Source organism: Pollachius pollachius (genome assembly GCF_949987615.1).
Source record: "Pollachius pollachius genome assembly, chromosome: 8".
Lineage (NCBI taxonomy): Eukaryota > Metazoa > Chordata > Actinopteri > Gadiformes > Gadidae > Pollachius > Pollachius pollachius.
In genome coordinates, this window is record NC_136941.1 from 18,681,322 (window position 1) to 18,697,193 (window position 15,872).

General features: G+C 40.5%; 2 protein-coding genes across 2 annotated transcripts; both read left to right on the forward strand.

The window, feature by feature from the left end:
* Positions 1 to 8,432: 8,432 nt before the first annotated feature.
* On the forward strand, positions 8,433 to 9,679 carry srxn1 (sulfiredoxin 1 homolog). Its single transcript, XM_079741017.1, has 2 exons — positions 8,433 to 8,714; positions 8,819 to 9,679. The coding sequence occupies exons 1-2, from the start codon at positions 8,490 to 8,492 to the stop codon at positions 9,026 to 9,028; spliced, it is 435 nt and encodes a 144-aa protein (XP_079597143.1). The 5' UTR covers positions 8,433 to 8,489; the 3' UTR covers positions 9,029 to 9,679.
* Positions 9,680 to 12,830: 3,151 nt separating this feature from the next.
* Positions 12,831 to 14,044, forward strand: tcf15 (transcription factor 15; the record flags this gene model as incomplete). The annotated part of the gene is made up of 2 exons (XM_079741061.1): positions 12,831 to 13,328; positions 13,982 to 14,044. 2 exons carry the CDS (start codon positions 12,831 to 12,833, stop codon positions 14,042 to 14,044), a joined length of 561 nt encoding a protein of 186 aa, XP_079597187.1.
* Between the last annotated feature and the right edge of the window lie 1,828 nt (positions 14,045 to 15,872).

The following is a 15,872-nucleotide window of genomic DNA, read 5'->3' on the forward strand; positions in this document are numbered from 1 at the left end:
AGCCAACTGTAAGGAGCAGTTGATGAAGGCGCAGACCTGTTGAACAGGTCGCCGCCACTCTGCACACACTTTGTTTGAGATTGAGATTCAGGTGTTCACTCTGGTGACATTAAAAGAAGGGTCACACACACACACACACATACACATGGGAGCCAAACCAAAATAAGTATTGTTGCAAGTGCCATGATCAGTGATCCGTCTATAGCAATGACCCGCCCCCCCACCCCTTCCTGTTCTTCCTGTACACTTCCGCCGCGGTGGCTTGCATGAACTCTGCTGCCTTTTACGGTGCGTGTCGTCATCACCAAACACCCAGTCTTAACAAGCAATCTCCACAAATACCCCCTCCCTCACCTCTCTCCCCCCTCACTTTTTACCTCATCGATCAACGGACATGGACTCAAAATGCACCCTCAGTTACAAAGTGGCTGTTTGTTCTTCCCTCTCTTTGTACGTCACTGACCCCCCCCCCCCTCCCCCCCCTGGCCCATGGTTGAGACCCACACCATCAATGAATCATGTAAATACTAAACAGTATTTATTTATCTAGCTATTTATTTATTTATACACGTATTTATTTCCTTATGTATTTAACAAAGGATTGTTAATTGATTGATCATCTATTTATTGTTTGATTTGTCCATTTGTTTATTTATTGTTTGTTACTTTCTTTTTTTGTATTTTTCTATTTATTTGTGAACATCCATTGACCTTGTAAGATGCTGCTGATCTTCAAAGAAAATGTTTATATGCATGAAACTGTAGAGAGTCCTGGAGGGCTTAGATTTTTTTTTTTTTTTTTAAAGAGGAACAATGTATCGTATCAGTAGTAGAGTACTTCCAACAACTGCAAGCAAAAATATTTTTGTTTCGCGCAATAACTTTACAGGGATAACAATCAACGCTGTCCTCTTCTCAGTCAACTTGGGGCAATAAAATGACACAATGAAAATGAAATGATAAGGCATCTGACAACTTCTTGGCCTCGGCCACCAAAATCTGGCAATAATCCCCTTCAGTAGTTGATGTGTTTTGTAGCTGAGCTTATAAAAGGCCATTTTGTCTATTTGTAAGTTTGCAAATCGTTAAACCCATAGAAAGGCATAATGTGGATGTGCATTGTATTTTCAAGGGACAAATGATCAGCAATAATGCAATAATGGTAGTAACATTATTATTAATAATAATAATAATAATAATAATAATAATAGTAATAATACTACTCATAGTAATAATAATAATGCAGTAATCCTGAGCACAGCATTATTCTTTACAGTATCACATTAAACTTGATGCAATAAGTTTGGGCATTTTTAAAATGTTCTGCTTTTCTTTCACTCTTTGTTTTACTTTCGTTTTTAATAGAAAATTAAAAACAAAAAAAAATTGAATTTCCCATAAATACTGAGAAGGCACCATTCAATGAATTGCTGGAAGAAAACAAAAGGGAGACTAAATAATTATAATTAATTTGGGGGTTGGAGAGCACTTGAATCAAAGTCGCTACGCCTTGTAAATATCTGCTAGCTTATTGTACAACTCACAGGCAACTAACCATGCAAAGAAAATCAACACTTAAAACCACAATCAAACAGGAAACTTCTTCTTGTAACTCAAGACGGTAATAAAAACCGAAACAATAACCAGCAATAACAACAATTTCATTATAACAACACTACGTTCTTCTTATAATGACAGATTTGCGCAGGGAGACAACGAGTCCGGGTAGTTGTTGATAAAAGCCAAAGCGCAGCGTGCTCCACCTCAGAGCCGCCCCCCGTACCTCGCTGGGCGTCCTCAGCGCGTCCATGCGGCCTGCTGGTTGGACGCTCAGAGCAGGGAATGTTGTGAAGGGGGCTTGGCGGAGGGCTGCGGCGAGTGGGAGGATAACAGGTGTTTGGAGACAGACTGCAGATAGGGAGAGTAATTGAGTCGGTGAGCGACCTCCAAGGAGAAGGTCAAGCACCAGCAGGCAAATGCACTGTCAGCCATTTGCATATTCTAAATGGGCGACACAATCACAGTAATGGGGAGGTTGTCGTTAGAAAAGGGAAAAAAAGAGAGAAAAAAATAAAACAGTGCTGAGCGGGCATTGGGAAAATATGGGATTTCTGTCTGGGTTTTAATTTATTTTTACTTTAGGTATCCCTTTAAAATGTCCTCAGCCACCTTCCGCTGGTCATGTGAGCACTATGGCTGAATGGCTGTGAAAGCGTGTCCAGGCCACCTGTCTCTTCATTAAGGCAGTTAGTCATGTTGCTTCATCATATTTGCATTACAACACTTCCCCTTTTTTCAAAATAATCCCTTTTTTATTTAGATATATATTTAAAAAAGACATATAAATTGTGAGATGAGATATAAAAAAAATGAAAAATAAAAAAAATCCAATTCATTTCAAAACTGAACTTGTATCAGAACCAAGTAGCATTAGCGTATCATTAGTATTATCATAGATTATCCAAACAATGGATGCTAATGTAATCAGGGAGGCACAATACGATTCTACTGATTTAAAAAAACTGATTTTGAACCTAGATGTAGGGAAACATTGTTCCTCTTTGATAAATGTGTAAATATGTTTGTAAATATACCACAGCAATAATATGACAATGCATGTAGACATTTAATTGCTCCAAATTTCTTTTTTTTTACTCAAGTTGTCTTTTTAATAGAAGACAAATACAGGTAATAATTGCAGACTGGGTGGCAATGTGAATCAGGGAGTGTATCGATTAAAAGCTATCTGTCATAAGTCGACAAAACTACATGCTCTGTGTACTGGGTTTTCATCATGTTCTCTAGAATATCATTTTTCCTTTCTTTTTGTTTATGTGCTCGGCTTGGCTGTGCAATGAAAAGTGCCAAAAAGTATGATTTCCATGACAAAAGCCTTCAACATATGGTCGCCTGTTTGAAACCTTCCATATGGTCTTCATAAGAAAAAGAAAAAAACACCCTGATTTAGATTTTCCACTTTCTATCTCATTATCGCTCTTCTTATAATCTCTCCACTCATTTGTTGCAGCTGATTAAGAAGACACCGAAGCCATGATGGATGGGGGGGGGGGGTTTGGTTCATAGTGTTCTGCTACAGTTAATCATGATGACAATAATAATGAATAAAAACAATAGCACAAGTAAACCAATTTCATTTTTCCCCCCTACACTAGGGATACATTTCCTGATCATTCATAAGAATATCATTTGGAGATTATTTGAATGGTGTTAGAGCTAATGTAGGTAATTTGAAGAAACCAGCAAGAGTAGATTTTGAAAGTATCCAACCGAATAAATCCCAACCCTCCCTTTAGGCATCAATAGCTGGTCGCCTAGCCTTGTGGATGACTCAGGTCATGTTCATCAAGTGCACGGGCAGTATGCATGCAGGTAGCCGGGTAGGTAGGATCGGGGTAGGTTGGCCATCCAATAATTTAATTTGGGTCGAATTTAAGGATTGGACCAACAATTTCCCCACCCTTAATAACTATGAGAACTACAAAACACTGCTTAGGAAAATAAATACAAAACTGCAAAAACCGGCAGACATGCACAATGTGTAAACAGCAGTACGCAATCCATCAAAATCTTATCGACTTAGAAATTCAGAAAAAATGAATGCCGACCCCTTCAATACAGATAGGCAATCCGCTTTACATTGTGCTCAAATAGAAGAATTTTCATGATAGTAGACACTACTATCATGAAAATTATCATCACAAATATCATCACAAATATATACAAATATCAAACCGGCATTGAATATCAACAAACAATTGGCAATACTATAAAGACATACTGGGGATGATAGCTCTACTCTCAGCATTGCTAATCTTTTCAGATTCCCTGTCAGCGATCGCTATGTTCCTCGTACCTGTCTTTAGTGGCGATAATTCCCATTATGATTAGAATAAAGGTTTCTTGGATGGAGGGCAACACACACAACGGCCACAGCTGTTTCGGCTGTATCAAGCCCCATTCTGACCATTAACATTTAATGGAACATTGATTTTATGCTGGAACCACACTTTCTGGATGACTCAAAAGACATCGAGAGAAAAAAAAGATGGAAGGAATGGACAGAAGAGGGGAATAAAAATGAATCATTGCAGTGGACAAGGATTATTATTCTGAGGTGCTACCTGATTGGTTTCCTGGGAATATACAACACTGGAATTCAATTGCCGGTGTCCTTCAGTGTCCTCCAACAGTGAGGAAGCTGCATAATAAGACGCTGGCTAAGCAGGGATTCAGAGGTAGGTCCCGGGGATTCAGGAACAGCGGCAAGCAATTACAGCCGCTACAAGCTCTCTGTTGCCGGTCAAGACTCTTTAAAAAGAATTAATCTATAAAAGATGGCTTCCCCAACAAGTTTCTAATTAAATTCTGTGTGTGTGTGTGTGTGTGTTTGTGTGTTTGTGTCTGCGCATTGTAGTCAATTATATTCTTGTTGCCTGTTCCCGATGCCACCATAACAACAGAATTCCTCTTTATCGTCAGTCACTCATCGTATTATCGTCAGCACCTGACATTTAGTGTTACAAATGTAAGCATATGTCTAAGAAAATCCTGGACTGCTGTTTCATTAATATGCAGCCAGCTACATATTGATGGGCTTCCATGTATGCCGGAACGATTAAACGCATCGTTAATTTGATAGACAGAATCGACAAAAATGTGTCATACTAGTTTTCCTCGGCTGCCTCTCAGACACAGACAGACAATCACATGGGCCCTGCTAACTTGTGATAGACATGTGCTGTTATTCATGCCATTCCACAGGCGGGAAATGATTAAAATCGATGAATGGACGATTATAAAAGAACGGTAAATTGCAGCTGTACTGAGATTATGATGTGGACGAACAGTTTAAGGCAGAAGGACACACGCTGAATATCAAGGGCATCTTCCTGTGTGTGCGTGTGTGTGTCTGTGTGTGTGTGTGTGTGTGTGTGTGTGTGTGTTTGTGTGTGTGTGTGTGTGTGTGTGTGTGTGTGTGTGTGTGTGTGTGTGTGTGTGTGTGTGTGTGTGTGTGTGTGTGCTGGGACCAGCTCATGAGTGATCAGGACGTATCAGACAGGTAGAAAGGCCACAGACCTGTGGACGCATCACAGCGTCTCTATGCTGCATGTCAAGTGGCTGAGCTTAAACACCAAAAAACTCCAAATAAACATTGACATTATAGATCAACACAGCCCCTTGAGCAAATGTCACAGTGAAAAACGGATCGTCTGTGGCTGGTGTGTGTGTGTGTGTGTGTGTGTGTGTGTGTGTGTGTGTGTGTGTGTTTGTGTATTGTGTGTGTGTGTGTGTGTGTGTGTGTGTGTGTGTGTGTTTGAACAGTAAGCAGGCTAACTGTTGCATTCAATATTAAACCAGATTCAAGCATATGAACCTATACATCTGCCGTAGCAAATAAATATGGAATACACGCTACCTTTACCTTTATTACATAATAACTTCTTAGCAGAATAGCCACAGGGTTGACAATAAACATAATTCAACACTGAAAGCCGAAACACAGACTTGAATGTTTCTTTTTTTTGCTTACTGTCAGGTTATTATATTCCAACTGTGAGTTCCTTTATTTTTACTATTTTTAAACCCATTACTAGGGTTTTCAACACTCTTGCACGGGCCCTTTCTATACATCTGGCGCCACCTGTTGTCCAACTCACAGGGTTTGAGGCAAAGTAAAAAATCTAGCAACCTTTTAAAATACAACTCTAAAGCGCTGCTGAAATCTGACACTACCATTTCGCAAGACAACTATCATGACCAACAAAAGTTGCTCCAAACAAACAAGAGAATGCAAGACACTGGTTTGGTACCCAGCCAGCCAGAGCCAACCTACGGTGACTGTCCCTTTAAGAGCTAACAGTTTGTCTTTTTTTCACATTCTACATCACAGGAGAGAGATGCTCATTAAAGTGCTTCCATTCCTCACGGTTCCATCAAGTGAGACTGCCAAGCTCTTTAACTCACTGTTCTTGATGTTTGTGCTGTTTGTGTAAAACTCCATCTGTTTTCGCCTCTCTCCGTTGGCAGAGGGTCCACCTCATCCTTATGGTTCCCTTTTTGAAGTCGTGTCAAAATCACATTTCCACGCAACGAAATTATTCAACTTGTCATTAGCGCTGAGGGAAAAACCAAGAAGGGCACTCCCGAAATAGCCACTTTTTCCTTTCTTTTATATACTCTGTCAATGCAGTCAAATAACAAGAGATGAAACAGAGCCATCGGAAATGAGGTGATTCTGAGGGAAAATAAACAGAGCTTTTGATCTCGCTTGATAACATTGCACTGTGTGTTGTTGCGCTAACGGAGAGAATGTCAATCTCCTTTTCGCATGTTAACTTTCTCTGCCGAACAGAACAAATAAGTGGCCACAACAAACCGGCTGGGATGCCGCACGGCCAGCAGACACATTCCAAGGCCAAAAAGATCTGTAGATATAGATACCCAATTTCATAAAGAGAGAGATAGCAAGGAAAATAGTTATTTCAGGTTTGGCAGAGGTAAGAGCGAGAGACAGAGACCGACAGACGGAGAGAGAGTGATAGAGGGGGCGAGACAAGTGAATAATAATAAGGCCTAATCACTTAAACTCAGTAAGCACGCTAGTGCTCGCCGTTACCAGTCAGGCTGGCACGCTTTTCCAGTGCAGCCGGTTTGAACAGACATTCATCCACCGCAAAGCCAGTCAAAAGGACTGGACATCACTGTCATAATAATTATCACTTTAAAAGCATGTCAATGTGTTAAAGAATCATGTTATAAATAAATATAGCCCACTTCTCTGTCGAGGAGCTGGCAGGTAATTTTCTCTAGCTGCTCCAAGTGTGACATCCTCATGGGGACTAAAATCTAATATTAACAGCAAATCATTATGTGGGAAGTGTTCTTCCGTGACCCCCAGCTGTACCTGGGTGACTATCTCAATCTGAGTAATTGAGATGTGTGAGCGAGTGGAATGCCGCCCTGCTGTGATGGGGTAGGGTCACGGGGAGTGTAGTGGGACTACAAACACACTCTCCATGCCACGGACACCACTGCACATGTCTATGGTTTGAATGACAAGGCCTGTTTTCTTGGTTGGTTCTCCTTTGTTGTTACTCTTCTAGCGGCTGTGTGATGAAGCAGCGTCTGATTGACAGCAAAGCAAGGACTTGAATTAAATTAACTAAAAATAGCCTCGCAGGATCACAGGAGCAGGATAGGCGGCACAACTGCCATGTGCTAATGGTGTGTAAAAAGAGATGAGGAATTGTAGCGTTCCTGTAAAACTGTGGATTTGCATGTTTTGAATAAAGATATAATTCAATAAACAAGTGTAGCACTGCACAATATGTTTTGGTTTCTGTGTAACAGTTTTAATGAACATTTGTAATGACCATGCAGAATGTATATTGGTACTTCTACATAAATACTATGTTATGCATGTAGGACTATGCGATTAAAAACCAATATATTATAGACTTTTAAGCCATTCATTTCCTTTCTTAAGATAGTGCTGAATTAGTCACAATTAGTACAAAAAATCTTATTATAATGATGGGAAAACTTCGGGTTTGAATGTTGGTTGTTTCTATATAGAGCTTCTCCTTCACTATAATAGAAGTTGTATGATGTTGAAGCCAGCTTGGAACTGATCCCAGTGTGCCCAATTAATTGCCATGCAGTTCAAAGTCATTGCAATAATTCGATATAATGGCATACCTATGTTGTCCAGGAAATCTTGTGAAATTGCCCAATTAGAGGATGCAGGTGTCGTGGGTTGTGGGAAAACAACTCGAGTTCCGTCTCTATTATGCTACAGATCTTTGAAGCTCGTTCACTTACCTGCGCGCTGAGACCACCCTGCGTCTCAGTAGCACTCGTTACCACAGCAACATGGTCATTGGGCTTCACAATCCCTACCAAAATAGATTATACCAAAGTACATACTTATTTACTGGTAAATATAATATCACATACTATTACGCACTTCCCTCAGCAGCCGAACCCAACGCCACAACTCATTAATGTCAGTAATGAACAAATTTGAGCAATTATATTAAACTGTAGTCTGTAAAGTTGGCCTAGGGCTTATTGCTAGCCTATATATGATGAATTTATGGTCAGGCTCACTATTAATTACCCGGTGAAGGCTGCTGTCCAAATTGTAGCTGACACGTAAAAGTTAATTAAGACACTTTTTGAGTTTATTTTAATGCATAACGTGGGGAACTGTGTAACCTTAATGCCACACCGTTTCCAGGCACGAGGCCGGAGTGGGGGGATAATTAGCGCGTGTCAGAGTAACGGTAATCTCTTTAATGATGTTATATTTTTGTCCAATCAATGACGACCCGGATATACTGAATGATGGACAGTTGAAACGGCCAATTAAACGCCTCCTGCACAACCCATGCCGTGTTTCCGTGTTCTAACCGTGTTGTAAACAAACCCCCGGTTAAACAGTGTATCTGCTACGGTTAACAGGCTGAATGTATCGATTATTTCTTCACAAAAAGCCCCGCGTGAACGTTTTATCTGACGTGTTAATGTCCACTTCTAACAATTCTGGGATGGACATCAAATGTACAGACAATCGGTCGATCCATTCCGACAACATCGCAGAGATTCATAACATCCCAATGCATATCATCATAAGACCGATCCCCCCTTTGCTCGACGAACAAAAAGTGGAGAGCTTGATGTGTACAATAAAGGTAAATCATTTGAAATAAACAAAATAATACATTAGTTTATTACTACTTAATAAACGATAGGATCCTTAGCCAACAATGCAGCCTAAAATATTCATTAATTACAGGAGACAGAAGACGTCGAGACCGTCCCCCCGATTGATGTCCTTTGGATCAAAGGCAGAGAAGGGGGAAACTACTACTATTCATTTGGAGGATGTCACAGATTTGCGGCGTACCAAAGATTGCAACTGAAGACAATACCATCCAAGCTCTTTAAATCTAGCATCTCGGACTTGAGGATTTACTTGGGGTCTTCAACGCCAGATCTACTCTAAAGTTTTACTGCGATTTTGTATGATCTACCTGTAGTGTTTCTTGAAATCTCAGAACATGTGTTGGGTTTAACTGCAACTGAAGCCTGCAAGACAATGTATTCGCCAGCAGGGGGAATTGTAACCCAATATTACATGCACACTGCCTATTTACTCATCATATTGTGTATTGTATCCTAAGTCATTTGCTGAACATATTCTTCACTTTTAAGTGAATGATGTAAAATTATATTTTAAGTTTTTCTTTTATTTGCAAAACGATTCTCATTGCACATATGGGGCTTGTTCTGATCTGCGTGCATGTGTGAGATTTATGATTTATAAGCAGTACAGAATGTTTCACTGATATGCCATCATTTTGTAGGCATCATCAGATGGCTCTGGTGGATGAAAAGCACTTAAGTTCTGACCCTTTAGGATGCTTGTTTGCACCCCACTGCTTATCCTGACACCATTATATTTTCACAGCTGGACTCTAATGTCATGTACTGTACTGTAATTTTAGCCTTATGATACATGCTATATAATTATGATATATTGTTTTTTGCTATGATTTTAAATGATTAAAGAAATCATCACTAATACTTTGAAACAGGATATCTTCAGAAACATTTAAGCCTGGTGCATCGTTATGTAATTGTAGTGAAATCTTAATTAAAAAGAGGTGACAGTAAAAGCCGTTGCCATGGTTGGATTTCTAAACTCATTCTCTTTTTACCCTGCAGATGTCCACCTATTCGTACTGTTGGCTCAGTTGGCAGTGCCCTTGTGCAACACACTCATTCAGATCACTAATGTTATGGATCCTAGGGGGTGTAATTTAAGATGATCTTAGTTATCCCAGATAATCCATGCATCGCAGATTTAAGGCCTGTCTTGACGGTCTCCTTATGTTGTGAAAGGAAGAGTCTCGTGTGAATCAGTCTGAAAAGAAAGTGTTCCTACACAACATATCGCGTGGAATACTTATTTTCCTTTGGTCACATACTCACTGTCTGGAAGGTATCAGTATCCTCAAAGAGGTTGAGACATTTAAAACCGCTTTATGAAACACACATCAAACACGCACACACACACACACTTTGCTGCACCTGTTATTTTTGGTTGGTTCATTCTATGGGTGGTTTGTTATGCGTCATAAAGAAAAGATCAAGACAATTTTCTGGGGTTATAGGAACAGGAAGTGCTAAGAACAAGTTTAAGTCACTTAAGCTAAGTCACTTTACCCAAAACATCCCCTCTCTCTCTTTCTGGCCTTTAGTTCTTGAGTTCGGTAAGCATGTTTCAGTGTCGCTATATTCTATATACATTTAAAACACAAATCCACAACAAAACATGGTAGACTATCCCCAGCCATAGGTTTATGGACCTCTGTAGCTCTTATGTGTGGTGGTGGGCCTGTAACACGACCCAGTACAGTGGCAGAACAAAAGCAGGCCTTTAACACGCTTTACATCCCATTTTGCCGATGTTGAGCTTGATCCCTGCTACCCTGCAGAGAGCTGTCCTCTCTGTTTCCACATGTTCAGTGATCCCGGCTTCAGCTGTTTCACTTTTGCTGGTGAGCGATTGTAGATCAACTACAGTGGTTTCTAAAGGAGGTTTTGTTATAGTTGAATATATTAGATGACGACTAACACAGCTTCCTGTGTTCCCAGATCTCTAACCACTAACCACAGCCTTTCTACATGCTCACTTTATGTAGTCTGCTGCTGAGCAGAAAGATTTTGCAGCAATGTGTATACTCTCTCTGCGTCTACCTGCTTTTCTTAATATTTTTTAATCTAATATCTATTTCTTAATATATATATTTTAATATAATTATGTGGACCTGTTTGAGGTTCCACCACATGTTCAATATAGTTCCTGTTTAAGTCATAAATAAATGGTAATTTCACCATTTCCATTATCGTTGATAATTATTACACCTCTTTATAATACATAATGTATTACATTTTAAAAGCACAAAAATCACAAAGCACAAAAATGCTTCCACGATGATCACTCTAGAATAACGAATGAAATAATAAATAATCATTTTCGTCTGATTCTTACTTCAGTTGCAGTGCACCACAGACATCTTCGCAATGCACACTCTGTGGCACGAACACACCTAAGCTATGTCAACTCAAAGCGACACACAACTCAGCAGGTGGCAAGCAGACAGGCTGTCCCCTCATTACTCTGGACAACTGTGTGTGTGTGTGTGTGTGTGTGTGTGTGTGTGTGTGTGTGTGTGTGTGTGTGTGTCTGTCTGTGTGTGTGTGTGTTTGTGTGTGTGTGACTGTGTGTGTGTGTGTGTGTGTGTGTGCCTAGGTACTCAAGCGTTTTTGTGTGTGTTTGTGCCTGTGTGAACATGTGTGGGTACACATGTTTTTATCCCTGTGTTAATATCACCTTTTATCCCTGTGTGTATTCTCACCTCCGAGCAATATAGTTTATAAAACCTAGACCTGAACTTTCAGCAGCTTATAACAGAACATGGGGGTTCCTATAGCTCATAGGTTCACAGTCGCGGCTTGATGTGAGCGGAGCTAGCCTGGAGCCTGGAGGTGACACGCTTGTAAGAGCCCCTAAATTAGCCATTTGTCTTCACGTTGTTTTCCCAAAACCAGACCAAGGAGAAAGTAAACCCTAACTATGCCAGGATCCCCCATGGACATCTGCTCACTGTTTATTTACTTACACACACACACACACACTCTCTCTCTCTCTCTCTCTCTCTCTCTCTCTCTCTCTCTCTCTCTCTCTCTCTCTCTCTCTCTCTCTCTCTGACTCTCTCTGACTCTTTTCTTTGCCCCTAAAAAATTGGCACTCTTTATGTTGCCATATTGGAAGTGAAGAATGTGGACATTGATGATTTTAAAGACCTTTTCAACCAGAATTATATTGTCAAACCAGCCCTTCTCAAATGCCCAAACACACAGGCACAGACTGTTTACCAGTAGCAGAGGAAACAACCAACCGTGTGAGCCAGGCCGACCTGTTCACCTGAACCTGAACCATTCTTAAAGCCCATACCATGAAGCTTCAAAGACCAATATTAGCCCTCTTAATCTACATGTTAGACTTATGTATTATTGTGAATATACGATGTGCTAAGCTCATTAAAATAGCCCGCACATCCAATCCAGTATTGTATCCACATGTTGTTAATATGAGAAGGAGGACAGTCGATTTACATATTACATTTCCATTCCTACTTTGTGTTGCTGCATAGCTTACTGATGGGTGAGTAAGGAGGTCTTTACACTAATTAGCAATTATATGACAGTTATTGAGTCATAAATCTTTGCTCATAATAAAAGGTCACATGTAATGAGCCAATACAATGAAAATTATTTACCGATAAACCATATCAGCGTAATTGCTCATGATAGCATATTTTATTGTCTGTGAGTATTTTCTCCTACATTATAATAATGAATAAATTCATATTTAGTTCTAAATAACAACTATGGTTACTCATCCAACAAGCAGGCTTATAAATGGTCAATCAAACCTTTGAAGCTTGTATAGGATTCGGGAGTGGAGGAGTTTGGGAACTCCTCCCATCCCGTTATAAGATCCACTGGAGCGGCGCCTGCAGGTAGCCAGCTGCAGGCTGCGTTTACAAGTTTGGACCAAGAAGTTACAGTGTGGACACATGCAATGTAGACCACATCCCAATTGTTTTGGAAGTTATGTTGTGGTTTTATACTACTGGTGAAATGTCGAGGTGATTCTTTGTTTAGCTTGGAGGTGTGACTTTGGGACGATTCCTGCTGTAACCTTAAAAAAAACACTTTCTGCCAAACTTGTTGTAATGATGACTTTCGCCATGCACCGGCCCATGGCAACGCACTTGATGTATCCCAGCCTCGGGATGATGTCCGAGGACGAGGAAACCCGTAGCGAGAGCGACGGCAGCTCCACCGATCAGTGTTATGGAATATGCACCCAGGCGCAGAAGAGACGGCGGATCTCCCTGCAGACGGACGGCAACAACGTGGTGATAGTCAAGCAGAGGAACGCGGCCAACGCCAGGGAGCGAGACCGGACCCAGAGCGTCAACACCGCCTTTACAGCGCTGAGGACTCTGATACCCACCGAGCCGGTGGACAGAAAGCTGTCAAAGATTGAGACTCTTCGCCTGGCCTCCAGCTACATCGCCCACTTGGCCAACGTGCTACTGGTTGAGGAGGGCCAGAGTGACGGCCAGCCCTGCCTCGGCCCTGCGGTCTACACGCAGGGGGAGAGCGGGGCCAAGCAGCCTCGGAGGCCCACCATATGTACCTTCTGTCTGAGCAACCAGAGGAAAGGGGTAATTGTCTTTTTTTTTCAGAGGCCTGTCATTTATTTGTTGTTTGATTGAAAATTAAATGTTTACCCTGAACAGTCTGATACAATAGGCGTCCCTCCCCACAGTAGGGAGGCTTATTTAACCCGTGTAAATCCAACACATGTTGTATATCTTGAGCTAATACTAAACATGGAATGGCAACTTGAGATTTTTTACTTTTTTTGGGTTGATTTCCTATTACAATAGTACAGTAGTCCAACATCCATAACTAGCTACATTGGAGGCCAATAATAACAATAACAATCACATTGGCCTCACTTATTACAAATGATTATAAAGCTTTCTTTCTCTTCTTTTTCTTTTTTTATATTATTTTTATAATTATTCTTGTTATGGCTATTGTTATTATTGATATGATATGACCTTATCTATATTATTAAATAGTACTGATACTACTATTACAACAATTACTACTACTACTACTGCTAATAATATAATCATTAATAATAATTAATAATAAATCAATATAGTTAATACTGTTATAAAAAATATTTAATAAAGATAAAAATGTACAATTTAAATACAATTTTCTTAGTTAATTATGTATTTTTATTACATGGTTATGCCATATCATGTTCAAAAGAGTAACTTCCAGCACTTTTGCTTACTTCCAGATTAAGGATGGCAAAGACTGTTTAAAGAGTCGAGGGCTGGGATCCCATCGAATGAGACGTTGAGTCAGAAGAAAGAACGCCTTATTCACCTGATTCACCTTCTCCTCAAAGACATTCTCAGGAAAAACAAAGTAATTTGGTTAAACGACAACATACAAAGACCCAGAGGACCACCATGCTGGATACAACGGAAGATAAACCACCTATTTATGACCGAAGCTTATGTATGCTAAGGCCTTTTAAAAATGCAGTGCATTAAGAGTTTATGATTTTTGTAGTGTGAATACTGAAGCCTTAAAATGAAATATATTTTTATTAAATGAAATATTCCTGTGTGAGTTGCGTGGTTGGATTCTCTGAAACATGGGCATGGTTTATTATATTTGTATTTGAAATATGCTTTGACGAAAGTTAAAGTCTGAGTTACCATATAAAAACAAAATGTATGTGTGAGAAAAAATAACTAGGAAGGGAACTTTTGGGACGGATACATAAATAACCATTCAAAATACATATATTTAATTTATATCAAGACAAGACCATTCATCACACAAACACACACACACACACACACACACACACACACACACACACACACACAAATACCAGTACACTTATGCATACAACCATACATCACAGAAGCGAGCACACACTTGAACAAACACACAAACATTCGCACACACACAGAAATACACATTCCATCCCATTGTTATTGTGGGCAAGAAAGAGTTGTTTGCAGAGTCAGGAACGCCATGGAAACAGGGTTCAGGGGTTCCAGTGTCGCCTGTGATGTTTTTCAGTTAATCTCACAGTTGAGTTTTTTTAAGTCTGGTATCGATTAGTCATGGCTTATAATGGCCCCCGCTCTGCTTGGAAGTCTCAACACAGCTGTTGGTATGCAGAAGGGATAAATCAGGGCTGAGCCACCGGTGGACAGGGAGTGATGGGAAGAGAGGTTGGAGGTCCCACCGGAGTAGTACAGACAGACACGCACACACGCACTCACACACACACACACACACACACACACACACACACACACACACACACACACACACACACACACACACACACAAGCACACACACATACACACTGACAAACCCACACACACACAAACATACGCACACACACACACAGACACACACACACGTACACATATACTCACAGACAAACCCACACACACGTACACACATGCATTCAAACCCATGTGCAAAAGCAAACACACACACCCATGCGCATGCACACATGCACATACACACACACGCTCGCACTCACACACTAAGGCTAAAAGAAGCGTGTCAGATTGGATGCATGTCTGTAGCTTAGCTTTTTACATTCTCGGACACATTTACACTTCCCTGGGTCAGATTGGTGTCCATCTCCAGCTGTCCATAACAAGAAGGGATAATATATATTGTAGAATGTGTATGTTCCTGGTACGGCTTTTGAAAGCTGCCACTTTATTTAGAATTTTATTTTTTAAAGCGTCTGCCAGAAGACATGACACATTTGCCTTTGTTGTGTTTTGATAAAGGTTTCTAAAGTCAAATATAGTCACTATTTTCAAGGCTAACTCGTTCCGAAAAAGAAAAACAATCAGGCGTTTTATTGAAAATCCTAGATTTTTAACCGTGCAGAGATTACAGCGCAATAGCCAGGCAGCCTATGTGGGGTCTTCCTCTTTAGGACTCGGCGTCTCCCAGTGATGGGTTTAGCAGACGGGCTGCTGCTTAGACACACACACACACACACACACACAAACACACACACACACACACACACACACCAGAGGATGGGGCTCACTCTACTTCCTGTCTGGGATCACTTTGGATCCCAACATATAAAGAAAAAAAAGATATGGACAACATGTGAGGGGCGGTTGAAAGTGAA

Coding starts and splice junctions, on each gene's coding strand:
- srxn1 (XM_079741017.1), top strand. CDS start 8,490: ATGTATCGATTATTTCTTCACAAAAAGCCCCGCGTGAACGTTTTATCT. Junction 8,715..8,818: donor GCTTGATGTGTACAATAAAG/GTAAATCATTTG, acceptor CATTAATTACAG/GAGACAGAAGACGTCGAGAC.